The 15,215-nt window shown below is 42.0% G+C and overlaps 1 protein-coding gene across 1 annotated transcript in view; it reads left to right on the top strand.

The window, feature by feature from the left end:
- Window positions 1–1,587: 1,587 nt before the first annotated feature.
- Window positions 1,588–15,215, top strand: part of MAPK3 (mitogen-activated protein kinase 3) — a 240,910-nt gene continuing 227,282 nt past the window's right edge. The window contains exon 1 of the mRNA XM_069244059.1: window positions 1,588–1,875. Coding sequence (XP_069100160.1) covers window positions 1,733–1,875 — 143 coding nt within the window. The 5' untranslated portion in view covers window positions 1,588–1,732. The remainder of the gene's footprint in view (window positions 1,876–15,215) is intronic.

Genomic DNA, 15,215 nt, shown 5'->3' on the forward strand with positions numbered 1-15,215 from the left:
TTTCTTTCTAGGTACCAACTGCTATTTTGATAGGGGCATTAGTTTAGATGTTTTCCAAATTTGTGTTTACTAAAATGTTTTGCATGAGGCCCAACATGCTAATGCTAATTCGTGGTCAGCTAAGGAATTTACAAATATGCTATGCAAATAGACAAATGACTGAGTTCTTGCTTTGTTGAATCAATATACTTATGAGACTCTGCTAAATTGCTTCATATTAATGATGTGCCTAAATACTGAATAGATATAACTGATGCATTGATCAAAATTGTGTTTGATTACTAATTAGGATTTTTTGGCGTGGTTTATTGTTAATAAGATTAACAGACATGATGTTAGATTGTAACCAATAGGGAAATACATTTCTTAACTTTTGACTAAATTGGTGTGGTTATTCGTGAACTGAGGAGTTATGGTGAGTTCAATGATTAAGTTTTATGAAATGTTTATTAATTAGCATTTATTATTGATTGTTTATTGATTCATTGATTGGTGATGCCAAGAAAATATTTCGTGCTGGGAAGTCCCCAAACGTGGTCAAAAGGTTTGTCGACCTAAACGCGTCTCATTGTAAGTTTACTTATTATGGCTCTGACGCGCTAACAAAATCATTGCAATGTCACACATTAGCAATCTGAAATCTTGGCAGTTATGCGTTTCTACACAATGTGCGGGGCTACACAAGTGTGTCATTTATAACACCACATGCACCCCACATAGGGATAGTAATTGCTGTATAAATACTACAGTATAATACATTCTTTTTGAAAGTTGTTTGGAAATTCAAGCTAAGCTTTTTGCTACCAATGAAAGGGTTTAGAAATATGTTAAAGAATAATAGTGACTAATTTCCACCATCACTGCATAACGTTCCCTTTATTTTTGGTTTCAGCAGCTAAATTGCTCCTTGATGCGAAAGAAACAGACTTTGCTTCGTGAAAGTAAAAAACAGATTTTCATGGTGCTTTCTCCTGCAGTAGCTCCCTGTAGGCGTTCCCAATTTCATATGACTACGAATGGGCTCCGCCCTACCGCAGGCAAACATGGCGGAGCGATGGTTTTACTATTACATGTATATGGCAAAAAAATCAGATATGGCAAATAAAATTGTTTAATTCTGAACTGTGTTAGGAAATAGAAGGATATGCAGCACGCTGTAAACTGCGTCGAACGAGCTGTTAATGCTGGATCCGGTATTGGTTCAGTTTTTAGAAAACGGTGATTGATATTTAGAATATATATGAATATTCATTTTCTTGGTCGTATTACCAATTACAAATTAGTTGTCCGTTAATGCGTAAAAAATGTAAACGAAACTATTTATATGAACCCGTAGAAATTGGTAAAAACGGATCTCTTTGATGTATTTACACATCTTTCAGTTGTTTCGATTGGAAAAAAATGCATATTTTTGCTTTTGTAATTACTCCAAAGATGTATTGAATATAAATATGCTAGTTTACATGTACTTAGTGTGGTTATTAAAACAGATTTTCAAGTGGATTCTTACAGAATGACGGTGATTAGAGGAAGAAGCGCGCACTGTAATGCCAGCATGATTACTTTGCTTTCAATCCCTACTTCCGCGTTCCCTCTCGTCTGTCTGCCGTGCGCCGTTGCCAGGGGAGCGTGCGCAGTTGCCTGGGCGGCGGCTGACGTGCGTTGCGCGGTGACGAAGTTGACTCGCCCTGACAGACGCAGCAGCAGCAGGCAGAGACGGAGCTCGACGGCCATGGCAGCTACAACAGCAGTATCTCCTCCAGTCCCCCCGCCCTCTCGGCCAGGCCTGGAGAGCGTGAAGGGGCAGCCTTTCGATGTCGGGCCTCGGTATACCGACCTACACTACATTGGTGAAGGAGCCTACGGCATGGTGTGGTGAGTGACACAGAGTTGAGGTCAGAGTGTAGCAGGGCTTGGCTAGGGAGTGGCACCGGGGAGATTTGTTTTGGTGTGAAAGGGCAGTGGCGGCGTAGGTGTGGTGAATACCTCAGGGTTGATAGTGCAGCGTGGGTGTTACAGCATTGCATGATGAGTGGGAGGTAGGAGAAGAGAAGAAGGGGGGAAGAGAGAACCATTGATGGTCTTGGTGGGTCAGCAACGCTTGAGGGAATAGAACCTGCGACACAAGGTAGGGTGTGAAGGAGGGGAGGGTGAAGTGTAGATTAGTTTAATGTGCCAGAAAAGGGAGAGGTCTGCTAAGCGCCTTTTCGGGGTGTGGCGAGAAGGGGTTCGTGAGTGGCTGTATTTCGTTGACTTGCAGTACGGAAAATAATGTTCCAATTGGCTTGCTGAATGTACCGTTTTTTGTACACCTGATGGCTGCGGTTTTTTGGATAGAATGTGTGCACCACGTGTGTTTACTATTGTCATGCTTGCTGATCTGCACTGTCAAGGGATACATCTTGACCCATATTAAGTAGCCCATTCTATTTATTTTTGCCTGCCAAATCATTATTGACATCTTGTAACATATTTCTGCACTTCGTTGTCATTGTCGTGGTCTGTATCTGCTCAGGCCCCCTCAGACACCACCTATAGGGCACGTTAGCTGCGGATGCTGCCGCATACTAGGGTCAACGGCATTCTCCGTTAAGGAGTGGTATCTAGCATTGAGTAGTCATTTCACTTTACTGTGAATTTGTTTTCATTGCCTCGAGATTTCCTCCATGTCAAAAATATAACTGGACTTGGGTATTGCAGCCCCCTGATCAAAGTTCCCAAGAATTATTTGGAGTGGTGGGTGCGCACGGATAATGTTTTCGTTAGAGATATGTCTCTGTAGCAGGCCCAGTTCTAGCGGGTGGGCCAGGCCCACCCAAACATGACTTTTGGCACTCTCAGTAACAGCAGAAGAGGCCACAGAGAAAGCACCTGTTAATCCTCCATGTCGGCAAATGTGTGGTTTTTTTTTTTTTTTTTTTTTAACCCGCTTTTGTTTAATTATCAGTTAGGGGTCAACGCGAAATCTCTAGAATGCGTTTTATAGTGCATCGTTTTAATGGTAGCTGTTTTACTTCTATACGGGTCGAGAGAAAAATACCACCTTTAGATGATTGTCCCTATATTTTTACTGTCTGAGACAAAACTCTGGGCATGCCCGTGAAAAGGAAAAAGCCCGGTGGTGACCTTAGCTCATATCTGAGGCAAGCTGCATAGGGTTAGGTGTGTGTCGGGGAAGAGGAGACAGGCGTTTACTTGTCAATGATGCAGCAGGTGCAGTGGCACCAGAGCCCAGGGTTGTACGCTATCTCCAGAATTGTCGAAAATTGGGCACACATTGGCCCATCCAGATATAAATTCCTGGAACCGGGCCCCCTCTGTAGCGTCAGAGAGGGTCATGGCAGGCACCGCTTTTTAGTTCAGTGCACATTCTTTCCCCTGTTGTTCTGTTTACATTGATATCCAAGAAATACACCGATTTGCCTAGCCGTAAATGCTTTCTTTACTGCGGACCCGGAAAAGAGAACCTACTTTTTTTCAGGGACATCAGTGGCATATTCGACATAGGAAAGCATGTATTCGATTGCTCGAAATGCAGCTGTGGCGCTGAACAGTAATGTTGTTCTCGTCGTCATACACTGGGCAGTTGTCGAAAATGCCGTTGTGGACATGTTCGGCTAGTTTAATCATACTCTTTGGAAAAGTTCCCTGCCCGCAACAGACGCAATGATTCTCGTACCTCTTGAATGAAAACCTAACTTTTTTCCTTCTAGGAAACCCAGTACAGCTCCTCCTTTACTTTCGAAGAGGTCACCACCAAACGATTTAAGAGGGCCGGGTCCCTACTGGTGTCAGGCCCAATGCTAATTTAAAACGAACATTGAAATGGCTCCCTTTCCTGCCCCTTTAATCATGTCCTTAACTTTTCATGCAAATACTCTGATCAATTTCTGAACAATGAGTGTAAAAACGTTAAGGTAATCCATGTCGTTCCTGTTTATATTTCACAAGCTTTACGGAATCTTGCATTACATTCGAGTGTTCTCTTTTTGCAGAATGTCGTGCTACGTATTATCAGGCAACATATTACTTTTCATTGATGCATAATTTAATTGAGTCTCGTCCAGGTGTTTATAACTGGGCTCAAATGAGTTGTGGCTAATGGCAGTGGTAGTTTCTCTTCAATGCTTGTGTAGGGGCAAAAAGGGGTCCAGAATACATAGTGCATATGTTTAAGCGATGCTCTTATTATATAGACCCAGCCCCACTCAGAAACCCCCACTTTTTTTTCATACTACTTACAGCTCGGTCACCACCTCTCATCCAGCAGCACCAAGAAATTATTTTAACGTGTTGCAAGGCGGGTCCGGTTGCTCACTGGACTAATGCATCCACATCAAAGATCTGTGATTAAGCCCATGATAACCCGTTCATTGTCCGGTGGATGCAGTCCGCCTTTATCCACCGAAATACCAGTTGGGTAACGTTAAACATCTTTCAATGGCACCGAGAAACCTCCTTGACGGTGACCGTTGAGCTCTTCAACTAAGCATGGTATGTTTTTGTTAGATTGTATTGACTGATAATATGGATTGGGTTTGAAATAATATTGGTACTCGTATGTTCTTCAGGACTATGCTCTCCTAAACTGTGCCTGACCAAGAGAAGAGCTTTCGCTGTTATTGTTGGAATTACCAGAGGTCTTTTTTTTCATTTTTGTCCACAGACAATAAAAGTGCTATTTAATTTCTTGAAAGCTGTATGGAGATGTTTGTGATCAATTGTGTGTCGCGTTCTGTGGGTTTCTCTTATGCCTTTGCTATTGTACTACAACTCCCTAATTGCTGCACAGATGGTGGCATATGATGATTTTTCTGGTTTAACAAATGTTGGTTCTCGTGGCCTACTGTTGTTAATGTATGTGAGGGTGCTTCCACCATTCCAAAGCGGCAGCTTTTATCACGGTCAACTGCTTCACCGCTGCCCTAAATCACTAATGTGGGCTAGCCGGTTAATGAGGTTATAACCTATGGCTATGTCTGTAGTTCTCGATAAACCTGAATTGGTTATGCCACCACAGTACAATCCACCGTATATAAATTTAGGAAGCAATTGGATTTAGAGAAAAATATTAAACTAGCCTTCTAGGCCTCGAGTTGGATTTAGTTCCTATCTGGCTGTGTCAGACATGAAGATGGTCATGTAAGTCGTACTTGGATTTGAAGAGAGTATTTTGTGAAACCTTTTCTTTTGAACATTTTGTGTAGGGATTTTTTTTTTTACTGAGTACCTTTTTGTATCTTGTCTATCGCTGTCTGTTGTCGAAGGCTTATTTTTTTTCAAATGCATTAAAATATATACATGTAGTTGGCTTCGTTTTAGTTCCTCGATCTTGATTGGATGACTTCCTTGTGTATCTAATGTCCTTTCTTCTTTCAATGGCTTTACTCCCTGGTCTTTACTTGTCCCTCCTCCAGAGCACAACTTGTGTGTGTCGTGTGTTTTTTTTAATTTTTTTTATGGCTATGTTCTGATTGGTTGATGTGTGTCCTCATTGCTTGCATTCAAGGAAATATTTTTTTGTTTTACTTCTTCCACTCCAAGGGGATTTGTGTTACTTGCACTTTGTGTGCTGCTTCTCCCAGCTGAAATCTCTTGACATGCACTCGCCCTCCATGTTCTTCCTTACCCCATTTTTCCATTTCTTAATCAGCTAGTTGTTTTATAAACATTTTACCCTGGTGCTCTGTAACCCCTGCCTCCTCCCCGCACCCCATTTGTTCCTGTTGTTTGGAAGCGCTGACTTGCTCCCCGACCAGCTCCTTCATTGGTCCCCACCTCTCCCCTTCACATTATTTTTTGAGACCCAGCAGCTGTAATTTGCAACTTCACCATTTCAATCTTAAAGGGTGCTCATGTGCATATTTTATTTGTTGTTTGCTGCTCCAAGGTATGCCCCTATCATCTTGGAACAGTAAATGAAAAAACAAAATGGCTTTGTCATGCTGTATGCCTGTCATCATGGTGAGCCGCTGTAGCGCACATATGCGATAATGCATGCAAGTGCACACTATATTGCTGGCTTTTTGCCAGTGCGACACAGCATTGAAAAATGGCATTAGCAAAACCAGTAGATCTATAATACATTTAAAAGGCAAGACCAATTGGCTTTGGTGCCGCTTGTTTTCCCTATTGAGACTGAAACATTTAATAGTGATCTAACTGAGTTTTTGAGAGACCAGGACGTGTTCCATTTCTTAAGGGCCCTTCATTGCTAATAGAAGGGTGTGGTGCTGAATCCTTTGTAGTATTTGGAGGCAGATGTCTGTTTTTCTTTCTTGGCCAGTCACACATGCATTGTGAACCCAAATGGCTTAAAACGTACTTTTTTATTTTATTTTATTTTTTACTTCATAGCCTACCAGAGAGTGCAGCTGTCTGGTTTGCTGAAGACAACTTGTGGGCATTCTGAAAACTTCCCTGGAAATGCATTCCCCACTTTGCTTACCATTGGCTTCATGGTTTGTAACTCATCTTTGCTGGCTTTGTTCCAGGCTGCCCAGCATGTCTTTGTTTCCCCTGTGGAGCAAAGCTTTCATGCTTGTCAAGGGATATGCGTGGTAATGGCATTCTCGTTGTAATGCATGTGTGGTAATGACGTGCGTTGCAATGGAATGCATGGTTCTGATATACAACCTGTCTCATCTCATCCCACACTGAAAAAGGATGGAAATTTACTAATGACAAGGACAGAAGTAAATCTTCTTCCAGGGTTGGGGGAAAATAGTGGTTGGAGGAAAGTGAACTTGTAAACGCTCAACAGCTATTTGCATGAGCAAATCCACACATGCATATTTGCTTGTGTTAAATTGTAGTTCACAAATAGTTTCTAGGAGTATGATTTCCTGGCTTACTTCTGTAAATTAATGAAAACCATAAATCTGTACTAATACAAGGACATATACCATGGATGCACTTTTACGGCTTTATCTAAGAATAAGGCCCCTTGTTAGGTCTGACGTTAACCAAGATCTTTTGTTTTTTTATTAAAATCTATCGATCGGCTGGCTTCACTCTGAGTGACAGCGTTCTGCTCTTTCACAAGGAGCATATCTGCACACACAGTATATTTTTTTCAGTACCAGGGACTACTGATCAATGTGTGCTTTTTCAGACCAAAAATGTTTTCTTTTGGCCAATGTCGGTTATAATGGTGCAGGCCCTGCAATTCTCATAACTCTAAAGTTTTATAAAAACCATGTCAAAACAAGACACACACTGACAAAACAAAAAGAAGGCTGACTACCAATGTCGAACCTAATGGCTTTGCCTACTTGTTTATTTACATTTTTCCCATAATCTTGTTAAAAATGGTTAAACTGATACTCCATTAGGAATATTTTAGCATGGATCAACACACTTCACTAAATGGTGCTTCAAAGAAATGCTACTTAAATTTTCACAGTAGTTAAACTAAACGCTTTTTAGGTTAAGCATAGCAATGCGCAAGCGCTGCTTTTCGACCTGTTGTAATCTGTTCTGTGGGCTTTAACCAATCCCGTCACTTTCATTCGTTCCTGGGCCTGCCTTTCAAAAATCCCTTAATTTATTTGGTAAATGCTTCACGTTTGTCCCACATTGAAGCTGTTTTGTTACCCCCTTGCAGACTGACCCTGTTACATGGATTGTTGCACGATGGCCCACATACTTTAGTGTGGGTGCAGTACTTTTGAGGTCGAGCATAAACGTTCAACCTCATTTATTCTTTTAGTATACTTTTTATGGATTAAAGAGATTTCATTTGTTTGTTGCAGTGTCCTTTAAAAATTCTGGCTCGCTAGTGGTCAGTTTTGCTTTTTTTCTCCCCCCTTTTCCTGTTTCAGAGCAGTGACCAACTACTGTATTACTCCACTTTGGTTTTTTTATCTGTTGCTGTGATGACTATTTTTGTTATTTCTTTGGTGCTCCCCTTTCACTGTGGGTGTTTTAGGCTGGTAGCTGCCTGCGTTTTATTACAGTTTTCTGTTCCTCCCATGTCACTGACATTTGTTTTAGCTTTATTCCAGTGCTGTCCCCGTTTACCTCTAGCTCCTAAAATAAGCATTATTTTACAAAAGAAACAGCCAGTGGTTTAGCTCATGAAAGCCACAATATGCCCTTTTTGGTAGAATGTAACTAAAACTAGAAGCAATGATGTGAAACTTGCTTAGCCTCGCATGGCTTCTTGAGTCTCCCTCTCCAGGCCACTCCCATGCAGCACTCACAACATTGCACACAGGGCATTTGATTATCTCCTTTTTGGGGCCATAAATCTTCTCAGGCTGCTCTGCTTGTTGAAATGCGAGGCAAGAATGCTTGCAAGACTCATTATGTTAAAATAAAATACTTTTCCAGCCTTATTTTCCAGTTTCTGTTCAGACGTTACACAATGCGAGATAGAGAAGTCATCTTCTCCTCTCTCCTCAAGGGCTTGTGATTTCTGATGTCAGCTGCCAGTGACCACCAAAACATTGCAGGTAAAGAAGAAATTGAGACGGGGTTGGCCAATTTATGTGCCAAGAAAAGTTGAGTTCTGAATTTGCAATGCCGATGGCTCCAGCGCAAAGAAAAGGCGAGACCTAATGCATTGCAAATGCAAGTTTTTTGTTTTTGTTTTTTTTTGTCTTTCCCATTCACGCTCCGTGGTCCGATATGGCACTTTGACTTTTCATACAGCACAAACTTGATCGGAGGTAATGGAGTGCTTTGCATGCAAGAGAAGACGGCAACAGCTTTACGACCGCCGAATATTTCAACTCCCCCCTCCCCCAAATACTCATCAGTAATCCCAGAGAGAGGCCAATCTCAGATTTGAGATGGATCAATGCAGCCTTTGTGATGCCTGGAAGTTGTAGTTTGCGCACAGCAGTTCTTTAGGGAGGAGTCGCTGGGTCATTACACATGCACGTCTTCCACAGGCGCATAACCCTTCTCTCTTTCCTGTGGGAAAAGCTGGACCTTGAAAAAGTGGCAACTTCTGTAGTCCCAGAAGTGAAATTGTCATAAATAGTTCGGGTGCTCCCATTGGGAGGGACACTTAAATCACCTTAAACTCAAGTTTTTCAACGAGTCGCCCTCATTTGGACAATATCCATCCTAATCACCATGAATATGGCAACTTCCCTACTCAGTGTTTCCACAAAAGTCTTTTGTCTATATGCCTTGTTATTGAGCTGTGATCGATTTAGTACATGTGGGATGCAGCCATGAAACATGTATCAGACAACCAATGTGTCTTTGGCAGCCTCAGAAACCTATGCCAGAAAAATATGTAGGTGTTCTGTTGTTTCATGTACAGGCGCTGACTCCTGAGGGTTGAGTGTGCTGTAGCAGAATGAAAGAATAAAAAAATATGATACACGCATTCATGCGAGTGTTGTGTGCAGTCCTACGCAGATGCATGTATACGTGTGTATGTACCGCCATACATAGAAAGCCTTCTATACTGTAACATTGATTTGTGGGATTAAACATGGCATGACAGGTGCAAAATGTCTTAAAATGAACACAGTGCCGCGTTAGCAGCACTTCGGTGCAGGTCAGCTGTATCCTTGTCTCGGACGTAAGGAAGCCCGTGTCCTACAGGATTAAAATGTCGGGTTAACCACTAGCACCTCGCCACCCGTGGGTCTTCACCAAGTGCCCACTCTTGCATGGGATCTTTAGACAGGATTTCATGGGTCGGCCTTATTAAATGTGCATGCATTAATGTCTACATGCACATAGAAATGAATATATCGACATGCCTATACACAAGCGAGAAAACATATCTACATGTAAAATATACTTTGTGTGTGTATGTGTGTGTGTGTATATGTGTATATATATATATATATATATATATATATATATATATATATATATATGTGCATTCATTGGCACTAAACGTAGACACAAGTGTACCCATACATTCATAGATGTACCCAAACTCTCTTAGAACACACACCTGCTACTACATACATACATACATATACACACACACACTGCCTGTCTCTTTGTTTGTTATGCCCTGTTTCCTGTTCGCACGCAGTCCGTGCACTACAGATGTGAAACCAATATGAAGCAGTAGAAAGACGCAGAAAGATGAACATTCAACAAAGGCGTATCATAATGAAATATTGCAATTTAACACTACCTGTAACAAGCATAAATGAAGGGTCAGAACAATAAAAAAACACTAAATATAATAAAGATGCTGTGTAAACATACTTTGATGCCACTCTTCGTGAAACGCCAACGGGCCTGGCAGGTTATACCCATACAATGCAGGTATTTATTACAGATAACTGTCGACAAGCCTGGAAATGCGTGGTTCGAGTATTGTTTTTTGCGTGTAACCTTATGTTTGGAGCCTTTTTAGGTCATTAACCCCACGCCCCAGATCCCCACGGGCAGCCTGTTTGCTGGGCTCTGCGGTCGGCAAGTTCATTTGTGATGCCCAGCACAAAGGTACATGTGAAATGGTTTTAAAGTACATGGCATATCATTCATTGTATGTGCTACACTACACTGTTCAGGAAGCATTTCTGAAATGTTGCTTAAATAAAGGAAAACATAAAAAGGCAAATGGAAGTGCTTTACTTAAATGCAGAGTCGCTGGAATTATGTGGCACAAAAGGACCAAATTATGAGGCAGGGTTGGCCAATTTTTGTGGCAAAAAAAGTCCTATTATGCATTTACAGCACCATAAGCTCTAGCTCTCGCAAATGCAAGACCTATTGCATTGCAAATGCTTGTTTTCCTAGTTGTATTTTGTGAACATTTGATTTTGAAAGCAAAGAATCAAACTTGCTTTCAAGCTTCTTTGAATATTTTCGTGTGATCAGAGAGCATTTGGGAGCATGATATATAGCTTCATATTGTTAAACTTTGCAAATGTGTGTACACATTTCTATAATAATGGAACCGCTCTCAGTAGTGCAGTCTGAGTTTACATTTCCTTATAGCACTCACCCTACTAATGAAGGCTTGCATTAATCGACCATATATACAGGTTTGAACAGAATTAACGTATTGACGCAAATATTACCTTAACCGCATACAGTACCCTTGTCTGACCCATAATGTGGTTTTGTAAATTGGCAGCCAAAGGATTTGAGCTGGAGGGAGTTAGGTCTACTTGTCCTAGAATAAAATAAACATGAAAACTTGTTGTCCTTGCCCCCCAAACAATATGTCCTGGGTGTCGGGTTATATGAATTCCACACCCCTGAGTACTCTGCGCCACTGCACATTGAACCACTCATTTTCTCAGCGCCACACTACTCTGCACCAATCTACAATACTGCACTCTGTGCCACTCTACTCTAAGCTATTGCACACTACGTCACTCTATGCCATTGCATTTTCACCTCACTCTGCACCACTCTATTCTAGCTCTAGCGTAGGTAAGACTAGCTTTACTTCTTGTTTATTCCTTGAGGTGTTTTTTTTTTCTTTTGTTTTGTTTTTTACCTTTTGGTGTTTTGCCTTTCCAGTTTTGCACTTCTTCTGGTTTACACTACTCATGTTCTGACATGTGCCTCTCTCCACCTGTTGGATGTTAAGATGGCTGTATTACCTCTGCATTCCTAAATCAAATTGCCAAAGGGCCACCCACAAAAGCAATTAGTTGGGTAACCACGTTGAGCCATTAAAGTGATCCATTTATCAAACTTGATAGAATTTTTAAGGAAAATTAAGCAAAATGTGCAAATCCAAATGCATTAAACCTGCAAAGTTAGTACAACCAATAGAGGTTGGGATATTGCACCAAATGACTGCAATGTAATGGATTTCAAAGTACTTTGGGTCAATGATGTTGGCCAAAATTTGAACAACTCCCTTTTTTTTTTTTTCTTCTCTACTTTTTCTGTTGAACTCCTTTCCTCCCTTTTTGTGTCCATCTGAGGTTTATCCCTTTCTCATGCTCTCATTTTGTCTTTTGCACCCCGCCTCTCCCTTAGAATAGTTCCATTCTTCCCTCCCTTATCTTTCCATCTTGCTTCTCCTGTGTACCTTTTCACTTCCTCTTCTCTTCAGTTATATGCTTTCCATTCCCTATCTTTATTCTCCTGCTATTCACCCCCCATGCTTTTACCTCCTTATTTGCACTCTCTCTCCTTTAGTTATTTTCCTCCATTTGAGTGCTTCACTTCACTCCTTTTAACCTCCCCACTGCTCATCACTTCTTTTCTCCCACCTCTTCTCTCTTCTGTCTCTTGAGCCACATCCTTTCCTGACAGCACCCTCACCTGTGGTTTGAAACGCTTTGCACTGCAGGATCTCTGCACTGTGACTGTAACAGACTCAGATGACCAATAAGGTAAATGGCAGCAACGTAATGATGCGTGGTCAAGCATATATGGATTTGTGTAATGACGTGCATACTTGCACATCTCACGTCTTTTGGGCTGATAAACTGCATCAGCAAAAAATCATTAGCCAAAGTGGTAGGTCTAGCCCATTTAATATGAAATTTAATATAAAATAAGAAACATTGAGAGGCTTTAGAGTTAGTTTGTTTTGACATGTATTGCAGTAGTTACTCAGCAGAGTTTGCTAAAAGCCCCTGGGATTGGGTAGTCCAGGAGAAAATGGTATGTTAATGTTTTTCTTGATGGAGGTAATTTTTAGGTCTCAACTAGACAGCGCATGAGACATGTTGTGTATATACACTGTGCGTTTCAGCCTGCCCATAGGCTCCGGCTCCATTGTCGCTCTCATATTCTTTCTCCCCATTTGTCCTTGGCATGCATTTGTCATGTCTCTTCCTGTGTTTAGTCCTCCCTGAGAGCAGGGACCAATTACACTATTCCTCCACTGCTCCCATTTTAGAATATGTTTCAGGAACTACTTTTATCTTTGAAGAGCACCTAACGGGAGCCCATGTGTTTTTTACTTGCCCCAGACTCGTCTGTAGATCTTGTTCTCATCTTGTCATGTTTGATCTACGTTCAGAGACTGTGATCAAATGTCAGACACTGCTTTCCAAGGGCGCCCGATCGGTTTTGCGGGTGTGGTCTCAGATTTGTTTTTTTACGAGTTGCCTTGCACTCTGCCCCAAGGCTGGTTTTTGTGTTCCAAATCTGCAGTGATGGCTGCAGACCATGCCCAGTCAGATCACTCTCAGTGCAGCTGGAAGCGCATATGCAACCCCCAACCCACAAACAAACATTAGCCCTGTCATTCAGAGCAGACCAGCTCAACTGACTCTCTCAATACCTGCCCTGGCACTGGCTCGCCAGACTCTGTTTATTGAAATAAACACCTAGAAAAGTCAGGTGTGTACAGTGAAAGGGAAATTAAAACAGAGTATGAGGATGGCAGTGCCCAACAACTTAGGCGTTCAGGAGCTGTCACGTTTCTATGATTTTTTTATTATATATATACATACATACATACAAGTACCCAACCCAGTTTGAGCTTAGGCTTGCATTTTCGTACTTTGAGTCTTCTTTTCATTATGGGAATCAACTGACTATAAGTAATAGAATATAAAGCAGAAATCTGGACTGGAAGCACTTCCTGAACTTGGACTTCAGAAACGTGAGGGTCAGTGTGACACCACCCTGGCTTGGGGCAGTAGGTAACACGAGCACATGAAATGTGTAGAGGTGATGTGGCAAAAGGCAGTACATGAATGCATGCTGTGAAATTTAACACTCCATACCGCTGTTTCACCCTTGAGACTTCATCAGAATCCCACGTTTTCATAAAAAAGGTTCTGGTTGACGCATGGTGTTGTTGAGTTTATCTTTCTGCTTGGACCTGCATTTCCCAGCACGTTGTGAAGTTGATCCCATATATCGCTTTTGTGTGTATCATACCCTGCTTCCAGATCTTCCTGGCTTCTGTTTTATTTGGAGTGACTGAAACTAGTGGCACCAGCATACTTAAAAAAAAAAAAAAAATAATAATAATTACTGAATGTCATGCGCAGGATTGATCTGTTAATCATTGGGAAAGGTTCTCGTCTCCTTGATCTGAGGACCAAAGCTGTAGGCATATGTTTAACTTTGTGGTCTGAGATTGGATTCACAGTGGTTTGCTCAGCCTCTTAACCTCCATAGGTACAATGAATAGAGTGACCAGATGGCTTTATGCCAGCGGGAGAAGTTTTCTAGCCATAGACTTAGCTTTTACATATAGTGCATTCTGGAAGTTGTAGTCTTAGTTCATATCTATTAAGCCATAAAGACCAATCTACCAGATAATGTTATGTAAATACAAAGTCCAGGAATGGAAAAGTGGTGACGCGGAGCCCTGGTCACCTTCCCAGTGAACACCCTTGAGTTTGATTGATATATAATATATGTGTGGGTGTGTTCGATGGCATGTGTAGCTGCAGATACACATGCTATGCATATCGATTCCGACATCTAGTGTTGGGCTCGGAGTGTTACAAGTTGTTTTTCTTCGAAGAAGTCTTTTAGAGTCACAGGATGGAGTGGTGACTCCTCTTGGTTCCATTGCGCATGGCCATCGACTCCATTGTTAGATTGTTTTCTTTCCGACGTGTTTCCTCTGGCTCTGAGATTTCAATTCGGAAAACTTTAGAAAATCTTCCGTTTCGCCAGTATTGTATCAATCGCGTTCTTCCTCTACCATCGAACCAGTAGTACTGTCGGAAAACCACTTTGTTCGCCCTTCGGGGCGCGCGTGCCCAACTCGGGCCTATTTGGGCCGACCTCTTGGGGAGCCTGATGGATCGGACTCCATTCCGATTCTGTCCTCGGTGCCATGCTAAGTACCCATACACAGACCAGCATTTGGTTTGCAACCTCTGCCTTTCTCCAGATCATCGGGAGGAAAACTGCGAGGCCTGTCGATCGTTCAGATCGAAAAAGACTCTTAGAGACCGAAGAGCAAGAAGGCTGGAAATGGCGTCAAAGAGCTGTGAACATCTCAACGTCACCGAAGAGGAACAGACGCAAACAGCAGTCTCTATACGAAACTCAGTCTGAGCAGGAGTCCGAAGACGACAGACCCATCACAGCCGGCTAGCATGTGAGTACGTCTGCCCCTGCACCCCCACACAAAAAACATCAGAATGCCTTGGGTACACCACTGCCGCCATGGTTTGGCCCGGAAAAAGACACTAGATGACCAACCTTAGGGTTCGGCACAGAAAAAGGCCACACATCCGACTGCTTCGGAGTCGACAAAAAATATCAAGGGCTCCATCTCGGACTCCAGCAAATAACCCAACAATTTTCGGAGTCCAAAATTAGAAAGACCGTTTTGGAGTAGAGAC

This window comes from Pleurodeles waltl, chromosome 7 (genome assembly GCF_031143425.1).
Source record: "Pleurodeles waltl isolate 20211129_DDA chromosome 7, aPleWal1.hap1.20221129, whole genome shotgun sequence".
NCBI lineage: Eukaryota > Metazoa > Chordata > Amphibia > Caudata > Salamandridae > Pleurodeles > Pleurodeles waltl.